At 44.5% G+C, this 24765-nt stretch overlaps 1 protein-coding gene across 3 annotated transcripts in view; it reads right to left on the bottom strand.

Annotated features, from left to right (window-relative positions):
- Nucleotides 1-24765, bottom strand: part of MBOAT2 (membrane bound O-acyltransferase domain containing 2) — a 114576-nt gene that overhangs the window by 28693 nt on the left and 61118 nt on the right. For 2 of the 3 annotated variants that reach the window (XM_059132702.1, XM_059132704.1), the window contains one exon: nucleotides 3193-3288. The exons of the other annotated variant lie outside the window; for it this stretch is intronic. In XM_059132702.1, the coding sequence (XP_058988685.1) occupies nucleotides 3193-3288 (96 nt within the window). The remainder of the gene's footprint in view (nucleotides 1-3192; nucleotides 3289-24765) is intronic. 3 annotated transcript variants of the gene reach the window in all.

Raw genomic sequence — 24765 nt, 5'->3', positions numbered from 1 at the left:
ACTCGCGCACACACACACGTGCGCACAGTCGCGCGCGCGCACACACACACTATCAGTTTCCTGTGCCCCATGCAAGTAAGACCGCCTCATACAAAAGAGCTCCCACGTGATTCCCCAGCACAAGCCCCGCCTCACTTCCTCTGCTGCCAAACTCAGGGCTGGAGCGTAGGACAAAGGACCGTTCACTGTATTCAACTCTACCTTCTGCAAACACCCAACATTTTGGATATTTACCCGAATCAGGATCAAGTTATAATCTTTTCTACTCATGTGTTAAACACACCCAACACTTCTAAATCCCTAAATATTTCATTAGGGGAAGAGTTTGCCTCTAGATGGCTTCTTTTCTGTCCTGTATCCCATAAAAACAAACAAACAAACAAAAAAGTCCTCCCAACTTCATTCTGCCAGATGGCCTCCTTCAGCTAATTTGTCTCTGCCCCATCTGTATCAGTCTACTGCCGATGGTCAAATGCTTCCTCCTCGGGGACACACATTACACATTAAACTGGGAGTCTGCTACCAGCCTATCCATCTTTAACGTGCTCTGTTGTTTTTCTCCCACATACTTAAACATTTTAAATGACATTTAAATACTGAGATGAAATTTTAAATTTTAGCAAAATATTTCAAGCCATGTCATAGAAAAAGCTATTTTAAACCTGCCTTTGGCTCTTACTGCAAACTACCCTCTAATTTGTGGGTCACGTAAGCGGTCCCTTCCAGTAGGATGCCGGCAGCAGTGGTGAGGAGGCCTGCCCTCATCTGCTCGTGCACAGCACCTCTGTCAGCGTCATCGGGAGGATTCCAGGGATGCGAGGGGAGGTGAAACCCTGGGAAAGAACCTTCCCTAAATCAGTGCGGGAAGCAAAGGGTCCCTCTTTAGAGGACTGCCACGTGACTGAGAAATAAACGTTTATCATTATCACGCCGAGTCACTGAAATTGGGCTGTTGCTTAAACAGCAGGGAGCCTATCCCCAGCTAGAGAGGCGTAGTGAACCAGAGTTTAGAACGTCAGGTGAGAGAAAGAAGAAAGGTAACAGCCAGGATCAAATCAGAGGAGGGGTGGTGAGGGCCCAGCGAACACGGCATCGTGCCAATCTGTACTCACGCCAACTGCATTCATGACCTCAATTTGGCGACATTGGATTACTTTGTCAATCTGGCCATTTAAAAATACAAGCAGCATGGTATTTTTTAAATGAAGTAGAATGTGGGATCCCAAAATATAAGCTAGAGAGACAGAGCAGTGGTGGCAGAGCCAGGCCTGCTTTGCGCCCCGGCACGCAGGTGCAGCGTCCGAGCACTCGAGAAGGCAAATGGGAAATTCCTAACTTTACAGTCTCACCTCCAGTTGCTAGAGCTAACATTTCTGTGATCTACATGCATAAACTCAATTTGTCAGGAGGATGCTTTTTGCTTTTATTTCATTCTAAATGCTTCATTCATTTCTAAATTCATTATAAGGCGAACACTGAAGCTATAAATTTCTCTCTTAGATCACAGAGCTTTGCTCACATTGTATTTATTATTCCCCGCCCCCCCCCCATTCTTCTCACTGTATTTTCTACATTCTTCTTTACTAAGGTATTACTATTACTGATTCAGGAAGTGTCTATTTAATGCCACCATGTGCTAAGCACTAAGGAGACCCCGATGAATGAGACCACCAAGGTAACGGCTCCCAGAGGCTTAAACTAGGTGACCTTGACTCTTTTAAGTATTCACAACTAGCTCCTACTTGCATTATACCCAACGACAACATGCAACCTGGCTTACGTCTTCAAATTCCAAAGACTTTCAGTGGCTCAACATATTCACTGATACAGCCCATTAGCTCTTTTTCTATAATATCTATTACTTATACACTAAATCACCAGCATCTCTTCTCCTTTTCTGAATTCCAGGTATATTTCCTTATTCTACTCAACATATCACTAATTTAACTAGTTTTTTTAGTGTATTTAATTGGTTCGTTTGGGCTTGGTTTTGTTTGTTCTTTTGTATGCAAGAAATCGGTTTTAAAAAGTAAAATCTACTTGAATCCCATGAAGGAGAAAAGAAATTTCAACTTCTAAAATTCTCTTGTTTCATAGCAGTAATTTTTCTCTAAGGTCATACAACTTTGGTCTATTCCTACTGTTGAATTTACTCTTTTTCATCGATCCCATGATATACTTTATTTTTTCTACTTTGCTTATCCTTAGCAGAGGTCCTTTTATAAAGATGGTGAGCAAGTTAGTCTTTAGGGACTTGGACTACATTTACCTTGAAGCAGGCATTTAATCAGTTTTGTTACAGGACAACGAGTACCACAGAGGAACTACCTGCCTTTTGAAGGAACAAAAGGCAGAAGTTATTTCCATGGCTCAGTGGAATACTAGACATAAGAATGTAGAACATTCCATAAAAGTGAAATGCGTACAAGTAAAATATACACTCAAGTGTCTTCTCCAGGAAATTCAGAAGACAAGGCTAGGCCAAGGACCTTTGGTCCAAAGAAAAGTCTCCAGGGCTATTAAGAACCAAGAAGAAGTGACCAGATCTTATGTAGAAGCTGGTGAATTCAAAAGAGGCTTAGGAGAACAAAGAAAGAAACAGAGAATCAAGGACAGATTCCAAGGCGCTGGTTTTCGACAGTTACATCTGATGGCAAAAATTTCCATAAAATTAGAGAATGCTTCCAATATCAATGCCATAGAAAAATTTAATTGCTACATATTTAGAAATTATATATATGTCAACTTAAAAGGACAAGTTCTTTTTGTGATTATACAGCACCATAAAAGACCACTTCACAAGAAGAAAACATCTAAATTTAGGGCATCTGGGTTGGCTCTCTTGGTTAAGCATCCAACTCTTGATTTCTGCTTAGGTCATGATCTCTGGGTTGTAAGATCGAGCCCCATGTCAAGCTCCTCACTCAGTGGGGAGTCTGCTGGGTATTCTCCCTCTCTCTCTCTCTCCCTCTGCCCCACCCCTGCTCAGGCTCCCTTGTGTGCCTGCACTCACTCACTCTCTCTCTCTCAAATAATCTTCAAAAAAAAGTCTAAATTCATAAAACAATCTTCAACTAAAACGTCTGTCAATCACTTTTCATTTGAACTACTAAATACAACTGTATTTTGTCCTTTCACCAACAAGTTAGAAGAGAGAAAAACAGGCAACTGAGTTAAAAGTGTTACTCTTACCCTGAAAAATCAGCAGAGTATTGTCCATAATCAAAGATATAGACTCTAGTAATTTGGCACACTGTGAGGTATCCCAAAGCAAACACAAAACAATATCTGGAAAACAAAAATAAACTAGATTAGTCAAAGTAAAAGATTCATTTTGTTAAAGAATACATTTTAAGGTAATTTATTAACCATATGATTCAAAATTTAAATGGTTCAAAAATTAAATATTTCTAGATCTATTCCACAAATAGCTTTCTTCAGTAAAAAGTAAAAACTCTTTACTAGTTCTATTTCAGTTTACATTTGTGGATTTTGTACCATCTTCAATGGTGGATGCCTCTAATTAGGGCCTTTATTATTTGTTTCCTTCTGAAAGACCTCCCTAGACCAAATTATAGATTTGCAAGTCACAGTCACAAGTATAAAACTGCGAGTATTGGTATTTCTTCTATTTACTCCTCCTTCTTTTTAGAAAACACAATTTGGCACAAAAATATTTGGCTAAATTACACATTAAACAAATTCCTAATAGGATTTTAAAAACTTGTTCTCAAGTCTAAAATCACACATCCTTAGTGTGGATCAGGTGGCTTTTACTCATGTTTTAGAGGCGTGAACATTTAGTGATTTTTCGGATTCTCGAGGTGCTTGGGACAGAGTTACAATAATTAAACACAGGGTATGGAAGACTTTACGTATCAGAATGAAGAGAACAGAAACAGACTCTAGAACACACAAGACCACGTGGCATGAAGGCTACAGTGCAAGTGAGCGGGGAGGACGATCATCTCAACAGTTCCTGGCATCATTCTAGACGTCTGAAGAACTACTGTACCACGGAAGAAGCAGACACACAGGAAACGTGGATAAACATCCAGACGTTTTCAGATTGGGGGAGGACTTTCTACACACTGATCACAGAGAAGAAATCAACAGGAAAAGCCCAACGTATCTGGGGAAGTTAAAAATCTTAAGTTCCCTGTGTAGGCAAGTCAGATGGTTTCACGAGAGATATCTTTTAAAAAAACTCGGGGCGCGGGGTGGCTCAGTCGGTTGAGTGTCTGACTCCTCATTTTGGCTCAGGTCATGACCTCAGGGTCCTGGGATCCAGTCTCACGTCCCTGCTGAGCAGGGAGCCTACCTGAGGATTCGCTCTCACTTTCCCTTTCCCTCTGCCCCTCCCCTGACTCACACGCACATGCACTTTCTCTCTCTCAAATAAATAAATACTGTTTTTAAAAAGAAATCTTTTTAACTTTAGACAAATAGGTAATTTCGATCTAGTTTAATTATTCCTGAGGGAGGCAAAAAAAAGGAGGACAGCTCTTTCCAATGTTGTACAAAGCTGACAGCCTCCCGATAAATGTATCCGGCCAAGTAGCACACATGCCTACTCACACACACAGTGTTGACAAATCAATCTTAACGTAATTTCTAAAAACCCTGTGGCTGATTGTGTTTCCCAAGGATGCCCACAACAATGTCTCCCTTTCATAGGCTCTTCTACGACCCAATCTTCTGCTTCCCCCATTTGAACAAGAGTCTATTTCTCTATCCAATTTGAATTCCGGTTGGCCTTCCAGCTCCTTTGGCAGTAGATGGCCGCACAAGTAACGCTTCGCTAGTTCCAGGCATAGCCGGTAACTGGCCTGGCACTTTCTACTTCTTGCCTTTTGGAAGCTGGCTGTCGTGAAAGAAGGTGTCGTGAAAGAAGTGCGACTGTCCTGAGACCACCCCACAGAGAGGCTCTGGAGGATGAGACGCCGTGTAGGAGAGAGAGTGACACAGACACCAGATCGTAAGACGTGAGTGAAGAAGCCGATGTCTATCCCTAAGAGACAATCTATCCAGCGGAGCCTTTCCTGAATTCCCAACCCACAGAATCACCAGCGGAAGAACATCCGTATGTATTTTAGGCCACCACAGTTGTGCAGAGTGGGAGAATCAGAGCACAAGTTGGTGATCACAATAAAAATCTGGAACACAGAGCATGGGCTTGAGGACTGCGTGCGGGTGGGAAGTGGAAAGGCCCGAAGGAGACGGCGAGTGAAGATCGGAAGGGCAGTCAGGAAACGGTCCCTGGAAGCTACAGAAACTGGCTAACACTGCTGGTCACTCCAACATGGAACACAGAACACATACTGTTTGCCAACAGTGCCAGCGGGTTCCTTCTAGATGCGTACAGCGAGGTATGCTGATAGAGCAATGAGCTAAAACTGAGCAGTATTCAGGTTTTCAGCAGAATTTAGACAAAAATAGAAAGGGTTCAGGACAAAAGTACTGAAAGTACTTTGTACTTTCCAGTCACAAAGTAATCACAGTAAAGACGAAGTCAAGAGTAACCTTTAATGACTTCTCAGGAAGATGTACAGGCACATCTTTAGGAAACCTCTCGGGAAAAGCAACAGTTCCCCAAATCTTCAGGATATGCATCTTAGACTCTCCGCCAGGCAAGAACGTTTTCTAGAACCTGGAAGGTGCTGTCACACAGCACTTTCAGACCACAGTGAAAGGACACGGTCTACAAGAGGTCCGTGGGAGGAGCTTCTGTCTAATGCAGGAGATTTACAGACACGGGAAGCTCCCAGGAGCCTTTCAGAAAGACGGGATGGAAAGGAGCAGCAGTTCAAACTGAAGACGACTTTCTGTCCCCAGTCGTCTACTGGTAGGTGGCGGGCAAAGAAAGCTGCTTGGCCGCACAATCTGGCCGTTTCTTGTATAGAAGGAATGCCAGCCCAGGGTGTGGAGAAAGAGCCACAGAGACCAACTGGCAGGGACGAGACGGGGCACCCCTCAAGCAACGGGTAGCGGGTGTCCAGCTGGACGTCCCCATCGCTCTGCTGCAGAGGTCGCTAAGACACTTGCACTCCCGTCCTCGTTTCACGGAAGGGCCCTGCAAGCACCCGCTCACGGCTCACGGCTGCGTACTGGGCGCAGGGGGCCCAGGCCTGCCCGGCGAGCGCGCTGGGGCTCCCGCGCCGAGCTGCGGCGGAGCTGCGGAGCGCACGGAGGACGCCTCATCCGCAGAGCAACGGCTCGGCTGAGCAGACGGACGGGTCGAGCTTGCGGCCCGTCCGGAGGCGACCCCCTGGGGGTCTCAGCAGGGGAGCCACACGACGGTCTTCAGATTGCGGCCACGCAGCCCCGCCCGGCAGGAGCCGGAGGACCGTCCTCTTCCCCGGGGCAGGCGCTGGACAAGGCCCTGGTTCCCAACAGAACGTCACAGAAACGACTTCCTGAGCCTGCAAGACCCGGTCACACGTCCTGCGGCTTCCTGCGGTTCCGTCTCGTCCTCCGCGCGCTCAGCCCGGCCGCCGCCCCGAGCAGACCAGGCCGGCCGCAGTCGGCGGGTCCCAGCCGGCAGCCCCCCGCGGGCCTCCGGGCGCGCCGCCCACTTCACGGCCGCAGGGAAGCTCCGTGTGTCCGACGGTCACGCTTCCGCCGGGCCCGGGTCCCGGCCGACGCGGAGCGGCGCCTCCCGACGTCCGCGAGCGAAGACTGTCCGGCCGAGCCCCGCCAGCACACGGACCCCGAGAAACAGCAACGCGCGGCCGTGACGCCGCCGAGTCTGGTGTGGTGGTTTGTCAGCCGCGCGAGCCCAAGTCGTTCCGCGGGACGCGCTCGGTGTCCCACAGCTGACCGCGCTTTACGATAAAATATCCGGACCGGCTAGCGCTGTTTGGACAAACACAGTTGATTCAGTATGAAAGGGCTAGTTATGTCCTTATCATCATGAGGATGAGCCAAAGGGAAAAGCAGGCATCGTCAGTACAGAGAACGGCATGTAGTAGAACGAACGATGTTTCCATGGAAGGACCAGAACTGTCAGCGAACTGAGAGAAAAGGCCGCTTTCCTCACGCATAAAGGAAACTGTCAGAACACCCGCACTCGGTCAGCCCCGAGACATACTGATTCCTGGGGAAAGCATACGGAAGTGGCTGACGTGGGAGAGAAGAATATGTGTTAGTATCGATGAATTTAATTCTAGACTTATTTTGAAAATTCCAGTAACATAAACTCCACTCTTATCAAATTAATTTCTAAATTTAACATCATGACCCTAATCAAAATTCTGACAATACTTTCAGCGGGATCTGACCAGCGGACTCTCAAGGTCTTCTGGAAAACTAAACAAACATACGAGGAGGAAGACCTGCCCGATTGCGGCAGATAAAAGAACATGTCACAGTGATTTATAACGTAGTATTGTTTCATAAACAGATCAAAAGATTAACCAAACAGAGAAGAAAGTTCAAAAAAGGCCTCGTTCAACCACAAGTTTTTGTTTATTATAAAACTAGTACATGAAATTAGTGGGAGAAGGATGAATGAGGGAAAGGAGATTAAAAAGTTAGTTCTCCTTTCAGAAATAAAAATAATTTCCAGTTCACCCTACACACACACACACACACACACACACACACAAATCCACATTAATGTAAAAAAAAAAAAAATAGGACAACAAAAAGTACCAAAACAATATACAGAGAAATACCCTCAAAATCTTGGCAAGGGAAAATCTTCATAAGCATGACAAAAGTCATAAATGCCATGAAGATAAAGTCTGACAAATATTTACTCTATAAACACTGGAAATTTCTATAGGACAGATGACAGAGAATTAAATAAGCAACAGAAATTGTCCACTAGATATAGATTAATATCTTTAATTTTAAAAATCCCACAGATCAACAAGAAAAGATTTAACAAATCAAGTGAAAATGGATGAGAATGTGAACAAGTAAGTAATAGAGTTTAAAAAAATTATAAAGTTAGTCCATTTAGAAAAATAAATGAGCAGCTCCTGGCTGGCTCGGCTGGAGGAGAGGATGACTCTCGATCTCAGGGTCCTGAGTTTGAGCCCCATGTTGGGCATAGTGGTTACAAAAAAATAATAATAATAAATTAAAAAAATAAATAAATGAGATTCAAGATAGGAATGATCAGGGAATCATAATAATCACTCAGAAATGCATATCAGAATTAGGGGCACCCAGGGTACCTGGATGGCTCTGTCAGTTAATCGAATGCCTTTGGCTCAGGTCATGATCCTAGAGTTCTAGGATGGAGTCCTGCATCGGGTCCCTGCTCAGTGGGAAGTCTGCTTCTCCCTCTGACTCCTCCCCTCTCATGCTTTCTCTCTCTCAATTAAATAAAATCTTAAAAAAAAAAAAAGAATTAGGGGCACCTGGGGGGCTTGGTCAGTTGAGCATCCAACTCATGGTTTCAGCTCAGGTCATTATCTCAGGGTCATGAGACTGAGCCTTGCGTCAGGCTCCACACTGGGTGTGTGGCCTGCTTGGGAGTCTCTCTCTCCTTCTGCCCCTTCCCCACCCACATTCTCTCACTGGGTCAAGTGCTCTAAATAGAACAGAATAGAACAGAATGATAATACTTGCCCAGTATCACTGGCAAAAGTTTAAAAACAGGCACTATCCAGTTTGGGTAGGGAAAACAGGCATTCTCAAACAGGCATTGGTGGGATGAAATTTTAAACAGCCCCTTTTCTGTTTTTGATGAGTGATTTTGCAGTATACATCACAATTTGTACAGATTCTTTGAGCTGCCAATTTCACTTTGTGGAGTCTATTTTAAAAAACAAAATTACTGGGGCACCTGGGTGGCTCAGTGGGTTAAAGCCTCTGCCTTCAGCTCGGGTCATGATCCCGGGGTCCTGGGATCGAGCCCCGCTTCGGGCTCTCTGCTCAGTGGGGAGTCTGCTTCGCCCCTCCCCCTGCCTGCCTCTCTGCCTACTTGTGATCTCTGTCTGTCTAATAAATAAATAAAATCTTTTTAAAAATTACTTATTAAAGCACTAATGATATGCAGAGAACCAAATACATGTCTCCAATACGATATTGTTAAAATAAATGGAAATAATAAAATAAACAGAAAGCCCCACTATGGAATTCAGTAACGGTGAGTAAGGAGACATCCATATATGCACACACACAATAAAGATCAGTGAAGCAGGAAAAAGTGAACTAAAGAATAATCCCGTTTTAGGTACTAAAAAACCCTATACACATTTGTGTGTATATAAAAACATACTGGTATATCACTGAAGAAGTTCTAGAACACAACTGTAGTAGACACAATTGTGTGGCAGAACACAACTGTAGAGTGTAGGTGACTCACTCCATGTGCATTTCTGTCTCCATTGACCCCTGCTTTCCTCTACTCTAGAGGCCACAAGGCTAAATGTTCAATGCCCAGCCTCTTGCACTTAAGAGTGGCATGATACACAGATCTTTCTTTCTTTTCTTTTTTTTAAAGATGTAATTGATTTATTTGACAGAGAGAGAGAGAGAAAGCATGAGCACACAAGCAGGGAGAGCAGCAGGCAGAGGGAGGGGGAGAAGCAGACTCCCTGATGAGCAGGGAGCCCGATGTGGGACTCCATCCTAGGACCCCAGGATCATGACCTGAGCCAAAGGCAGAGGCTTAACCCACTGAGCCACCTAGGCACGCCCCATGATACACAGATCTTGTCTGTGACGTGTATTCTGCTGACGTTCTGGAAAAGACTGAAATCTGTGCTATCCAATATGGTCTCCACTGGAAAGAGTGTTCTAGATCTGGTTCACACGAGCTCATGAAAGCTGATAGTTTAAGAATTTTTGTCAATTGGTATTTAAACACAGCCATTATTATAAACTAAATAAACAGTATTACAAAGGCATTAAATATTCAAAACTCATCACGTCTCAATTCCTTCCTTCTTATCATCCTCAATTCTATTCGCATGCCCTGCACCTGCGTGATGGAAATATCTAGAACGGTGAGCTACTGAGCATTTCTTCCCAACCCCCATTGAGGGACTTCAAGTGAGTCACTTCAAGGCTACAGGGGCAGTAGCATTTACACTATAAAAATGGGCAAACACTATAAACCTTTGCGATCAATCGTTTAAACCAAGATCAGCAAACTAAAGGCTGTAGACCAAACCGCGCTCACTGCCTGGTTTCGTAAATGACATTTTCCTTGGCCACACTCATGTCCATTTGTGTAGGTGTGTCCACGGCAGCATTGCTGAATGGCTGCAACAGCTGTAATGATCCTCGAGGCCTAACATATTCATGGGAAATTTGATGGATCTGAATTATAGTTAAAATGTTGAACAAAGGATGGGGGGAAAATGAAGAAAATGCTAGAAAAGCATATTCAACTTTTAAAAGGGCATCATGACTACAGCCATTGTATTGTGAACAAGAAAGAAAGAGGAAATAGACTCCCATTACGCAAAAGCTATTACTGAGGCAGCAAAGAAGTCGCTCACACGTGGACAGTCAAGTGGAGCTCCGACCTACATCCTCCTCGTCCGATTTTCACCGTATTCACTCACATAAACAGAAATGACAGCCGACATCCGTATTAACTGCGTTTGTTTGCCCACGACATAAGCAGCGTCCTCACTGAACCGGATGGCAACCAAGTACTTCTGTCTAGTCCGATCTTGCTGCATGGGGGTTGAGCAGCTGAGAGCTGGGCAGAAGTCAGCGGAAGTATGCTGCAAGAATCAGCGGCTCCGTGGAATTTACAATGAGGAGTGTTGTGTATTTTATTATGAATCATTAACAACCTATTCACTGTATTAGTAAAATGTGTAGCAAGTTTGTGTATGTGAACTTACGCATCTTGTTTCCCCAGAAAGCCCAGGAGTCACTAACGCTCCGCGGCGCACCGCGGCCGGGCTGCAGGTGGTCACGGGGCACCTGGACTGGGGCTAGTCTGCGTGGAGACGGCTACAGCTGCACAATCCCCTCTGCTTTTTGAAGGCTTCACAAAGAATTTAAGAGCTCTCTTTAAGAATTTTTATACCGACTATACTTTGGAATGATACTATTTTGGCTGTATTGGATAAAATAAAATGTATTCTTTTTTCCTTTTGAAACTGCCAGTGTTGGAAAATTGCGAATTACATCTGTGGCTCACAACGTATTTCTAATGTATGGTGCTGGATAGTTTTCCTGAAAACAAAAAAGGGAAGAGACAGCTGGTGTGGCTTTTCACACTTTTGAATTCTTTCTGCCCAGAAAGCAGATCTAGTGCTTGTTGGAGCAACCATCTTGTCACCGCGGGTGGTGAAACAGGCTCGGAGAGCACCGTGGAGCAAGAGAAGAATCCCGATTCTTTAATGACCCAATGAGCTGTTGCTTCCGCTCTGAACAACCTAATCCAGCAAGAATCCCAGGGGGTGACCCCCCCCCCCCATTTTCTGCAACTGAAACACATTCCTATCTAATGGCAAAGCACATTCAACTTCTGTTGTTTTCTTTTAAGTGAGATCACAGGGCAAGGTGATGGGGCACACCTTTGACTTTGCCCTCTGCTGATGAGCAGAGGAAAGCAGACGGACGAGCCAGCACACATGTGCCTGGTGTGATCACAAGGGCCAGGCTCAACGTCTGATTTTCACAGAGTGCCTTTAAACAGAAAAATACACGTGCAAATAAACTCCAGACAGAATAGAACTAGATGTAAAGAATGGCCCTGTCACTTTTTATTCTTCCTACCTGTGACAGTACAAGAGTTACTTAAAAAAGGCGACACCCAGGAATCCTGACAACTCTAACTCAATCAACCGTGATCTTGACCCTCTTGCAACTGCCTGGGTTATGGGTAGGCATAAAACTTGGGTCTGGTCTATGAAACCTGACACAGAGCTTCCGGAAAGGCTTTGCTCCTTTCTTGGAGTACGACCTTGCCTACTGGCATGTCTGTAAGCGCGGCAGCCACTTTTAGCTTATGAAAGGAGTTAGCCTATGGACAAAGCCAACATGCTAGGATGGCAAAATAGAAAAGTTAAGTAAGCTTTCTGATGCCCTCATTAAGACTGAGTTGCTGACTTAGCTAACACGAGCTGCCTTGCCTCATGACTTCTTGCTTTGAAAGGTGAATCTTTCTATACTGTTCACACTGCTGTGCCACCGCGGGCTGGGATTTCTGCTCTCTGCAGCCAAAAGCATCCTGATATAATTATTACTTATAACAATATTCACCGGGGGAATGAAAATCCATATAATCACTTTGGAAAAGTTTGGCAGTTTCTTACACAATTAAAAATGCCTTCACCCTAAGTCCCCCAAATTATTCTGCTATACACATGCAGGAGAAATGAAAACATCTATCCAGGGCGCCTGAACGGCTCAGTTGGTTGAGCAACTGCCATCGGCTCGGGTCATGATCCCAGACTTCCAGGATCGAGTCCCGCATCGGGCTCCCAGCTCCATGGGGAGTCTGCTTCTCCCTCTGACCTTCTCCTCTCTCATGCTCTCTATCACTCATTCTCTCTCAAATAAACAAATAAAATCTTAAAAAAAAAAAAGAAAGAAAAGAAAACACCTATTCATCAAAGACTTGTAAAAAAGACTTGTACAAAAATATTTTAGAATTTTTACTCATATTAGCCCCAATTCTGAAACAATCCAAAAGTGCATTAATAAACAGGTAAAAGGATACATAAATTATGGTGGTTTTCTGGGAAAACCACCCAGCAGCAAAGGAACAGTCTGTTGATAAACACGCATGGACAAATTTTAAAACATTAAGCGGAGTTTTTTAAAAATGGGTGGCGGGTGGCAAACGCAAAAGATGACATACTGTAGAGTTCCATTTATACAAAATTCTAAAACAGGCAAAACTAATCTCTAGTGACAGAAAGCAGATCACTGGCTGCTGGAGACAGAGCTGGACTGATTACACAGGGAAAGGAAGGAACTTCAGGGCATGAGTAAAAATGTTTTCTATCTTGATCTGCATGGTGGTTACACGGTTTATGCATTTGTCCCATGTTAATTACACTGGAACTGAACTGGTGGTTTATTTTGTTTTAGGTAAATTCTATCTAAAGTTGATTAAACTTATTTTGGAAACAAACACATTGTATACGGTCTCTTTTGTGTATTTCTCCTCATCCTGAGGCTCGGGTTTGGTTTTCTTCTTCAGTGACAGTTTTCCATGAGGATGTCTCCCCACCATGTGATTTCACATATGTCTGTATACTGACAGTTTCCAGGGTCTCAAGCTCCAGCCTAGTTACGCCTACTAATCAAACAAACTCAAACAACCAGCAAGCTACTTAACATCACTAGGTGTTGCCTAGCTAGTAAGCATCTGGAACCTGACATGTTCCAAGCAGAAGTCCTGATCCCACCAAAACCGCTTTCTCGCTTTCTCCATGGTCTTCTCCGTCCTGGTAAACAGCTCCATCTCTCATGCCCTTGCTTAGCCCCCAAAAACTTAAGTCACTTTGGATGCATCTTTGTGATTCCGATCCCCACAGCCCAGCTCTCCCATTCCATCTTCACTCAAAGCACCCATCACACGTGCGCACAGGCAGATCACAGAAATTCCAGTGATGGGGGAAGGACAAGTTTGTCACCACCAGTGTTGTCTCTAGTCGGTCATGATTTTCCACTGGTGCTGTTTTTGCATTAATTAATTTGGTGAGCTAGGGCTCCATGTCACTTTAAATATCAGTTTGTTCTTGTACAAACTGCTTGCTGCTAAACCATCCCTGATCTGGTCGGGTCCTCTTCCTCTGTCTCCTTGGCACTGCCGGCTGGAAACGTGATGCTGACAGAAGCAAGCTCAGGTTAAAACTGCCAGTGGGTCACAAAAGCCTTTAAGTCAAGGATTAATTTTATTCAAACTGGTATCTCCAAACTTCACCTCTGCTGGTGTCATATGATCCTGAAGCCCATGGGTTATTGGGTAATTTTGAAGAGAGACTCCACTCAGTTTAAACAGACACCTGTAAGTAAGTAATTCTCCAAGCCCACGGATCAAATCCATTTCTCTCAAAATTGATCCCCAAATTTCTAGCCACAATTAACACATTTCCACTTATAGAAAATACCATTTCAAATTAAATAACTACAATTCACCCAATCTAGCTAGCCTTTTTATTTTTTATCTCAGCAATAAACATAAGCTAAGAACTAAAAATTAAATATTGGTGATGCATTAGATTTAACTCTAAAGATGGCACTAATGGGAAGTGCAGACTGAAAAGTACTCAATAAATAATTTATAGGAGCAGAGATTTGGAAAGATCACTGCTTAAAAATTATCCACATTTTCGGGACGCCTGGGTGGCTCAGTTGGTTAAGCAGCTGCCTTCGGCTCAGGTCATGATCCCAGCGTCCTGGGATCGAGTCCCACATCGGGCTCCTTGCTCAGCGGGGAGCCTGCTTCTCCCTCTGCCTCTGCCTGCCATTCTGTCTGCCTGTGCTCGCTCTCTCCCCTTCTCTCTCTCTGATAAATAAATAAAAAAATCTTTAAAAAAAAAATTATCCACATTTTCTATTTAAAAACATTATGATTAATTGAGTCTGTTTTCATGTGGCCATTTTTCTGTGGATGGAGACATGCAGAATTGTTTTTCTATGCAACAGTTTCTGAAAGTTAAATCAACATCCCGAAGGGGGCTCACCTCCTCCTTCGTCCCTATTTATAAGAACGTCATATGCTAATAAAAAAAGGAGAAAAAAAAAAGAACGTCATATGCACACAGAGTTCCAGAGTTTAAGGGAACGACATGCTCATCGCAGTGGAGCTGTGTGCAGGCTCACAGAGCCGCTCTCCTGGAATGATCCCCGGATGGGCAGGACAGGCAGGCCCCTCGACAGCACCGTCCTCTGTGTACACCTGGGGCTTCAGCTGTCCTGACACCTCTGTCTTGGACTTGATGCCTCGGACAGCTTCCTACCACTTCAGTGGAGCTTCAGGGAAATACATGTGTCTAATTTGTACGAACTACTGGTAGTCACAAAATTTCGTCTTAAGACCATTATCAGAATGTCGGGTTTCTAAAATCTTTTTGATAATTGCCCATATTATTTATTCTAATAATCCAGCTATACATTTAAATGACTTTTAATAAATGTGAAACTCGTCTCTCTCTCTCTCTCTTTTTTTTTTTTACTTGCACTCAATAACACATTTTGAGATGTTTCTGCTGAAGTATTACAATTAACAGTTTAGGGACCCCGGGTGGCTCAGGTCATGACCCCAGAGTCACGGGATCAAGTCCTGCATCGGTGTGGGGGGGGGGGAGTGTCCTTCCTCGGCAAGGAGCCTGCTTCTCCCTCTGCCTCTGCCATTCCCCCTGCCTGTGCTCTTTCTCTTTCTGACAAATAAATAAATAAAATCATAAATAAATAAATAAATAAGGTGTTGTTTTTTTTTTTTTAAGATTTTTAAAAAATTTATTTGACAGAGATCACAAGTAGGCAGAGAGGCAGGCAGAGAGAGAGGGAGGAGGCAGGTTCCTTGCTGAGCAGAGAGTCCAATGCGGGGCTCGATCCCAGGACCCTGAGACCATGACCTGAGCTGAAGGCAGAGGCTTTACCCCACCGAGCCACCCAGACACCCCTAAATAACAGCTGAATTTATCCTCAAATAACCTACAGGTGATCAACTACCTAGCCATGTGGTCTAAGAACCAAGTTCAAAAGCTCCTTCCACTATTACCACGTTTATAAACACACCCTCTTTAAAGATACACAACAGCCATTCTTCACATTTAAAGATCACATGTCTTATCTTTTCCTAGAGTTGGCTCCCGAAGACGTCATTTTGACTCAATACACTTGCCTTTCATAGAGGAACTGAAAGATACAAGTCCTCCAGTTCAAGAACCTGCCATGAAGTCAGGGATGTTGTCACAATGTGTGAGAGCCCATTGTGAGAAACAGGGCTGGGTTTCGTGGGATTAGCTATGAACACCAGTCACTTCTGTCTTAATATACCCACGGGGCTCCGTTTAGAAAAGCTTTATCACACTTCGTAAAAACTGGTTTCTTAGCTGTCCACATCCTCCACGACACTGAGCTCCTTGAGGAGCTTAAGGAAGAGAAGACTTTCTCTTCAGCTCTGTTGGGTGGGACATGAGCATGTGAGTGAATGGTACTGAGAAGATGAATACGGAGCACAACAGAATTAGTGTGAAAGATCCCCACAGGCCAGAAAAGGACTGGAAGGCTCCTCCCAGGATGACAATGTCTATGTAGGCCCCAAACACAGAACCAGAATGACAGAGAAGATGGTGCTTCCCAGTTGAGGGAAGTTGTGGTGAGCCAAGAGTCAGTACACCACACCGAAGGCAGAGTGACACCTATGTAGCAAAAACTGGGAGAAACAACAGAATATAAGCTTAGTTGGTAAAGTAAGGTTCCAAGTATTCTGAAGGGCATGGATTTCTTGAATGTGAGTATTTTGGGTGTTCTCCTATAGGCGTTCCAAGGTTTTTGAGCAAAGAAGTAGTAGGATGAAATAGTTATGTGGAGAATAATAAAGACTAATCAATGATTATGATGGGTTATAGGAAAAAGGAATTCTGGAAGTCACAGGACGGTTACACAGCCCAAGGAAAGACATCCCTAACTACGGGAGAGAATGTGAAAGAGAGTGTGAAGGATTTCTAAGGAAAAGTAAAAAGAACTCCAATGGTTTTGAGTTTTTTTTTTTTTTTTTTTTTTAGATTTTATTTATTTACTTGACAGAGAGAAAAAGAGCAAACAAGGAGAAGCAGGAGGAGGGGCAGAAGGAGAGGGAAAAGAAGGGAGCCCGATGTGGGACTCGATCCCAGGAATCCGTCATGAAGAGAGACACTTAGCAAACTGAGCCACTCAGGTGCCCTGAACTCCAGCATCTTCTAGCTTTTTCTGCCTATAGAAACTGAGAAGAAATGGCCAAGTTTTTAAATGAGGGGGTCTCAAGAAAACACAGAAGTTGATTCCAGAGTTCAGAATGACCCAGGTTGGAATGCTGGCTTGACCTCTTCTGGCTGGTACTTGAGAAGTCACCCGAACAAGGCCTCCAACCTTCTCTTTTTGAGAGTTTCCTCCTTGAAAGATTTCATGTAATTCCAAGCCTTGAAAAGCTTTCACCGTGATCACTAACTGCCCGTCTGCCTGCCAGTGCTCACTGCCCTGAGCGTCTAATCAAGCCCCGCGGCTGAGCTGGGCGGGCAGCCAGCCCGGAGCTTCTCCACCTCACACACAGCACCCGCCCAGCCTGCCGCCCGAGCCTCCAGAAGCCGAGTCCTCCCTTTTCGTCTTGTCCCACAGCCAATCCTCTATCCAGTCATTACTCCTGCCCCTACGGTCCACCCGGCGTGTCCGGCTCTGTCTCCACAGTAACTTCCAGGTCTGAAGCCACCAACATGTCTGGTCTGGTCTCCCCGTCCCTCTGGAAGCTTCTGGAACGCCAGCCACCAGCAGCTGGAGACGTAGTCTGACAAGGTACATCCTTCTGCTCAAAATTCACTGGTGGGGTCCCACCGTACTCACAACTACAGTGTGGCCCAGCCTGCCTCTCGGAGTTCGCCTCATAGCACCGGTGACCTTGCGCACCAGGCACCTGCAAGCCTGGGCCGCTCTCGGTCTCTGACTCCACCACACACTCCCAAGAGGCGGGCGCGGGCCTCTCCCCGCCACTCCTGGGCTCTCCCTCCGTTTCTGTGAACTGCTGGCTCATGCGTGTCAACTCTCCCCAACAGCATCCATGTTACTTCATGTATCTCTCTCTGAAAAAACTTCGCTCTTCTGCATCTGTTGACCCACCCCTCTGCCTCCCCCCACATGCCAGTTAACTCCAGGGCAACAGGCTCAGCATCGGTCTTTGTCTGGAACAGACTGCGGCACAAAGCAGGTACTCGGATATTCGAGTACTTACTGACTAGAGCCCATACTCCAGACTTTTAAATTGGGTTGTCTTAGTATTGAGTTGTAAAGGCTCTTTATATATTATGGATCAAGTCCTCAATCACATATATGTGTTGCAAATACTATCTCCCAGTGGCTTGACTTTTTATTGTTTTAAAAGTGTCTTTTGAAGAAAAAAAACGTTTTCATTCTGATGAAGTACCATTAGTTTTTTGTGGGGGCCATTCTTTGAGGGTCATATCTAAGAATTTGCCTAACAAAGTCATAAAGTACTCCTACATTTTCTTCTCAAGTTTTATGGTTTTAGGTGCTGCGTTTAGGTCTATGATACATTCTGAGTGGCTTTTTGTGTATGGTGTGAGGTAAAGGTCTCTTTTTACTTCTTCACATATTCAACTGTTCCTGCACCATCTGCGGAAAAGACCGTTCTTCCCAAATGAATGGCCATGGCACTTTTGTTGAAAACCAACTGACTATAAGAAAATAAAGGCTTGTTTCTAGACTCAGTTTTGTTTCAGTGAGATACGTGGCCATCCTTACACTATTATCACAACTTCTTTATACCGTTGTATATTATACAACTTCTTTATACACATATACACTGTGGCTCTACCACAGTGTACAACCGAATTTGTTCTTCTTTTTCAAAAATTTTTTTTGTTATTCAAGGTCCTTTGTATTTTCATATACATTGTATGATCAGCCTGCCGATTTCTTTTTAAATTTTTGTGAGAGATTACATTAAATCTGTAGATCAGTTTGGAGAGAACTGTCATCTTAACAATATAAGCCTTCCAACCCATGAATATGAAATATCTTTTTTTTTTTTTTAAAGTAAGCTCTACACCCAATGTGGGGTTTGAACTCACGACTCCATGATCAAGAGTCACGTGCTCTTCAGGCGGCCCCATTTAATCTCCTTTAATTTCTCGCAGAGATGTCTTACGGTTTTCAAGTGCGGTTGCAGATCTCCTCTTAAATGTATTCCAAAGTATTTTAACCTTTTGATGCTACTATGAACAGAATTGCTTTTGTGCTTTCATTTTTGGACTATTTGGAATATAAGTAATATAATTGTGTCTCCCGATCTTGTATCTTTGCAACTTTGCCAAACTCATTTATTAGCTGGGCAGTGTTCTTCAACAACTATCCCAGCACTTGCAAGATTATCTTATTCATTCTTACTTTCAAACTGTTGGTATCTTTTCTTCTAAAGAATGTGTTGCAGATAGCATATGATTAGGTCTTTATTATTATTATTTTTTTTTAGGACACAGACTGCCTTTTGGTTCACTTTTAGTGTAATTACTGATGTGGTTAGATTCATAGCCTCCAAATTTTTCTATTTGACTCAGGAATGTCTCGGGTTTCTTTTGTTCCCCCTTTATTGCCTCATTTTGTATTAAACAATGTTTGGTAGCATACTGTTTTAATTCCTATGTTGATTTTTTTCACTATACATTTTTTAGTTATTTTCATGATTATTCAAGGAATTACAGCATGTATCTTATCTTGATTCTGATAAAATATAGCAAGTTTGCTCCAGTACAGCTTCATTTCCTCCCTTGTCCTTTATACTACTATTGTCACGTATATGGAATCTATGTATAACCCTAATAACACAGTGGTCTAATTATTGCTTCATACATCCCTTTAGATAAATTAAGAAAATATACATATACACCATCTTTTATATTCACTGCCCACATGTACCATTTCTGGAGCTCTTCGTTTCTTCCTGTGGATTCCAGTTACCATCTGTTATGCTACCTTTCAACTCAAACAACTTTGTTTAGAATTTCTTGTAAGGCAGGTCTTTGTGTATCCAGGAAGGTCTTTATTTCACTGCCATTTTTGAAGGATAACTTTGCTGGCTATAGGACTTGCAGTTGAACATTTTTTCTTTCGGCATTTAGAATCATTTAGAATACGTCATTCCACTTCCTCTGGCCTCCACTGTTTCTGGTGAGAACTGTACTGCTCCCTTGTAGACAATGAGCCGCTTTCCAGATGCCCTTCTTCTCAGGGTCTTTCAACAGTGCAACTACAATGTATCTTAGTGAAGATCTGCTTGTTTCTCCTACTTGGGGCTCGCTGAGCTTCTCTGGTCAGCAGATTCATGTTTCTCATCAAGTCTAGAATACTGATGGATGTTATTTCTTCAAATGCTCTTCCTGTTTCTACTCTCCTTTGGAAGCACTGACCACGCACATGCTGGTCTGGGTGACATTGCCCTGTAAGACTTGGGGGCTGTTTGGTTTTCTTCAGTGTGTTTTACATCTCTGCTACTCACCAGCTGATATCTACTGATCTACCTCTGAGTTTACAGATCCTTTCTTTGCATCACCAATCACTAGGTAGCACATCTAGTATGTTTTTCATTTCGGTTATTAGCTATTCAACTCTAGGACTCCATTTGGTTCTGATGAACAGTTCCTGTTTCTTTAGTGCTATTCCCTATTTGTTGACTCATGGTCATCATATCTTCTTTTATTTCTTCAAATGTATTTATAACAGCTGCCCTGAAGTCTCTGGTAAATTCCACATCTGGATCTATGTAGAGGCAGTTTGAACTGACTGCCTTTTCCATGTTTGTCCAAGTTTTTTGTTTAAATCTGGATGTACTGAATAATAAAGTAACTCAATTTTGATTTTTTTTTTCCTTGAACATTGTTATGCTGTTTTTGTTTTTTAGCTCGGACGTAATCTGCTCACTCTTTCTCACCTGTGGTATGTAGCAGCTGATGTCTCTGCTCAGTTTTTTAAACACTTGGATTTTATTTTTCAGTCTCACTCTAGGGATCACCCACATCTGCAGAGCTCAGTGGTCCAAGCTTGTGTTCAAATACTGTCGCCCAGTAAGGCCTGCCTGTGTTATCTACATGTGGGTTAGAGAACTTGTTCACAGTCCGGCACCTGTTAGGTCTGTCCCAGCCTGTACTCTCCCCTAGGCCCTCTCAAGCCTCCCCTGTGCCTGGATGCAGTCTCCAGGCAGCCAGGGTTGCACGGAGATATTCTCAAGTCTGTTTATTGCTCTCTTTCTCCCAGTATCTCCCGATTCAGTGTATGGCCCACATCTGCAGGAGAGCGGGGCTGAATGCCTTTCTGTTCGCCCCTGCGTGAGTCTTCTGTCCTCCAAACCAAGTCAACTGTTTCTGGTATCAAAGCTGCTGCGTCCATGGCCAGACCTTCACTCACAAGATTCCTCTGCCAACGAGTGAGGAGTGGAGGTATCCTCAGGTAAGAACAACACAGGTTCCCACTCTTCTTTTTCCTCTTCTCTGTCCTCTGTAAGGTCGAGTGACCACCTCAGCAGGATCCCCACTTTAAGGCTTCTCCCTGCATACAGAATCTGGGATTTGGTGACCAGAACACACTCTTGATTCCTTCCGAGAGACTGGCAGGGAATCTTATGTTCCTTCAAAAAACGCCACTGTCCCTGGGAAGCCCGGGCTTGCTCAGTGATCTACCCTGCCTTTCTGACCAGGTGTTCTCTCAGCTGGAACAAAGAGACCGCAGTGAGTTACAAATATAATAAAAGCCATGAGAGAGTTCATGTGTTCTTTTATGAAACCTTGTTCACAGAAAAAATGGAAAAGAGCTGAGCTGTATTCACCGGACCAGACACAAATGGTGACACTGACAGATGAAGTCACTCCATTCTTCCCTGTTCTCACTTTGTTTACAGATGCCTGAAAGGAACCAAACTGCCCGCTATTGTTCAGCTTAAAAAAAAAAAAAAACAAATCCAACTTTTGCTTCCACACCTGGTTCAGTAACATAATGAAGTCACATAATTGTTCTCCAAGTTGACTCAAATGTACAAATAAAATTCAGTTTTAGCTGTTGGCATTAAACAAGATCATTTAATCTTTAAAAATATAGACTTTTATAGTTTACATCGACATTTAAAACCTTTGAATTCTAGTTCAAAATATCATCTGATTAGTAGTCCCCCACCTCAGCCTTTCCCAGTAAGTCAATCAATTTGCATAAACTTAAAGCTTTTAATAACATCAAGAACTACATCTGGCAACGTAATGACAGAATCTTGGGAGCAACTGGGAAAGACAATTATCCACAAAAAAACATCCAGATTTCAGTCTGTTCTCATTGCTACTGAAACCAGGACTCTGAAAAAAAAGAATGTTTGGAAAAGGCTTCACAACACCGCTACCAGTCCCCAATTCAAAGGTCTTGGGCCCCTACCAAGCAGACAGAGGAATCTGTCCCTCCCCATCCCTCAGGAGCTGCATTTTAATACAGGGCCCTGACCTCCCTCCCTACCCACACAGAAGACCACTCCTCTTTCTTTCTTTCTCTCTTTTTTACAGATTTTATTTATTCAGCAGAGAGGGAGAGAGACAGCCAGAGAGGGAACACAAGCAGGGGGAGAGGGAGAAGCAGGCTTCCTGCAAGCAGGCAGCCCAATGCGGGGCTCCATCCCAGTACTCTGGGATCACGACCTGAGCCAAAGGCAGACACTTAACGAATGAGCCACCCAGGCACCCCTCATCTTTATTCTCTTAAACTTCAGAGTGAAAAAATTTATAGGAGGAAATCTGGTGGGGGGAGAGAAGTGTTCAATTAATTCTTCAAAGTTCTTAAAAGCAAAAGAAAGACCGTCAATTACAATTTTCCAGATCCATATTTTGTCTCATAATATCAAATATCTAAGAAGTGGGAATAGGAAGAAGACGCCCCCAGAGCTGAACAAAAGCTAAGCCGGTCAGGGCTTCTTAGAAATTGGGACCTGGAAGAAAGGGAACTTTCTTCAGTGCGCCGTCCGCTGTACGTCTGGGAAAACGGTCGGCTCCCGGCCTTCGGCGGCGTTCAGATACACACTGCAATCACTAATGCTATCCGGCCAGATTCCGAGGACACAAAATCGAATCCAGCTTAGTCCCTCTCCTCTCGGGTTCCAAGTCCAGCAAGGGAGGTGAGCACGTACCGGTGATGCACGCGGGGCCCCCAGCCGGCACCATCCAGCGGTTCTGCGGACTGTTTCTCACTGAATCTCAAACTCATGTACTTTCGCACTTCAGCACGTCTGAAGTCAAGAACGCTCCCCCAGCTGCGGGCAGGTAACCCTCGACAGGGGTAGGTGAAATAAAGGCACATCTCACACGCCCTGGCGTCTTATGTCTAATGAAACCCAGGATACTTCATCTTCACTACAGTTCTACGAGGTAGGAATTACTATTAATCCTAACATACAAATGAGGAAACTGAGGCTAGAGAGGCTCAGTAACTCAGGGGCACCTGGGTGGTGCAACTGGTTCGGTGTCAGACTCTCGATTTCAGCTCAGGTCATGATGTCAGGATCCTGGGATCGAGGCCCATGCTGGGCTCCCTGCTCAGTGGGGAGTCTGCTCGATAGAATCCCCTCTTCCCCTTCCCCATCTTGGGCTCACGCTCTCTGAAATAAATAAGTCTTTAAAAAAAAAAAAAAAGAGAGAGAGAGAGAAGCTAAGTAACTCATTGTGACCAAGCTACCAAGCAGGTGTGTGGGACAGGGCAGAGTGGCTCTCTAGCTGGGGTCTTGGCCACAGCACGGCCCCGCCTGCGACCAGGTACGTCCAGCACGCCACAACATGTGCCATACAGGGGCCATGCAAGGTGAGGGTGACTGCTGATAGCAGCAAGGCTGGAAGGGGAAGGGCTCCAGAGGTCACACCCTGCGGGACCCGCAGGAATGCACGTTGGGGTAGGGGGCTCCCCGCAAACACAAAGGCACCAAGCGTGAAACAGCAGAGTGTGTGTTCAGGACGACAAACGGCCCATTATGACTGGGCCCGTCAGAGCTGAGGAGCGAGAGCTGTGACCAAGAGAGGGAAGGAAGGCAGGGCAAAGGCACAAAGGCGCTGCCAAGCCGCCGAGCCAAGGGAGCTGGGCACGGTCCAGGCAGAAGAGCTGCAGTCAGACAGACATTTTAAAAGATGGTTGGGGGGCGCCTGGGTGGCTCAGTCCTTAGGCGGCTGCCTTCGGCTCGGGTCATGGTCCCAGAGTCCTGGGGCACGGGGCGTGCTAACGTGGCTGCTCTCACAGTTCTCGGTCTCAGGATCCTATACTCACTTCAAAATTCTTGAGGAAACCAGAGAAGCATCACCCGCATAAACAAGAGCCACGGGTCTGTACCACACTAGAATAAAACTGAGGATTTTAAAAATATGTAATTCCAAAATAATGATAAACCTAGTACATACCAATATAAACCACACTTTGAGGAAAAATATATTTTCTAAGTATATATTTTTTTAAAAAGACTAATGAGAAGGGTGGCAATGTTCTACACCTAGGTAAGTCTCCGTAACGTCTGACTCAACAGAAGACAGCAGAACTCGCAAACGCTCCACACCGTATCACCAGCACACGGCCTCTGGAGAAAGGCCCGTTGTCTACCCGTGAGAGAATGAAAAGGAAAAAGGCAAATAATGTCTAAACGTCATTATGGAAATAGTTTGGACCTTTCCACGTCCTAGAAGGATCTCGGGGACCCCCGGAAGTCTCTGAGTGCACTCTGCAAACTATGATCTAGAGGAGGGCAGACCACGGTGGCTGGGAGAGCCAAAGGACAGAGCAGCCAGGTAGGCCCCAAGGCTGGGAGGGCCGTGAGGGGCGGGGGGAGAAGGCCCGCCTCACGGCAGCGGACATAAACGCTGCATCCTGCGTCCAATGCTGCCGGTGCTCTGCTTGTTTCTCTGCTTGGTGGAGGTGGAGGTGGAGGGGTCTGACGTATCAGAATCACGACCTCATTCCCCTAAATTCGGATGTAACCTCCCTTTACTCCCAAGAGGTGAGAATTACTGGAACAGAAAAAAAATGCTGATGATGAAAGTATGTTCTGTTAGCTATTGGGGGTAAGAAGAATGATTTATGACAGAAGCCATCAAGTGAAGCGCAGGTAAAACT

This window comes from Mustela lutreola, chromosome 9 (genome assembly GCF_030435805.1).
Source record: "Mustela lutreola isolate mMusLut2 chromosome 9, mMusLut2.pri, whole genome shotgun sequence".
Taxonomy (NCBI): Eukaryota; Metazoa; Chordata; class Mammalia; order Carnivora; family Mustelidae; genus Mustela; species Mustela lutreola.
Note: the sequence above shows the minus strand (reverse complement) of the source record. Positions and strands in the feature narration are given on the sequence as shown.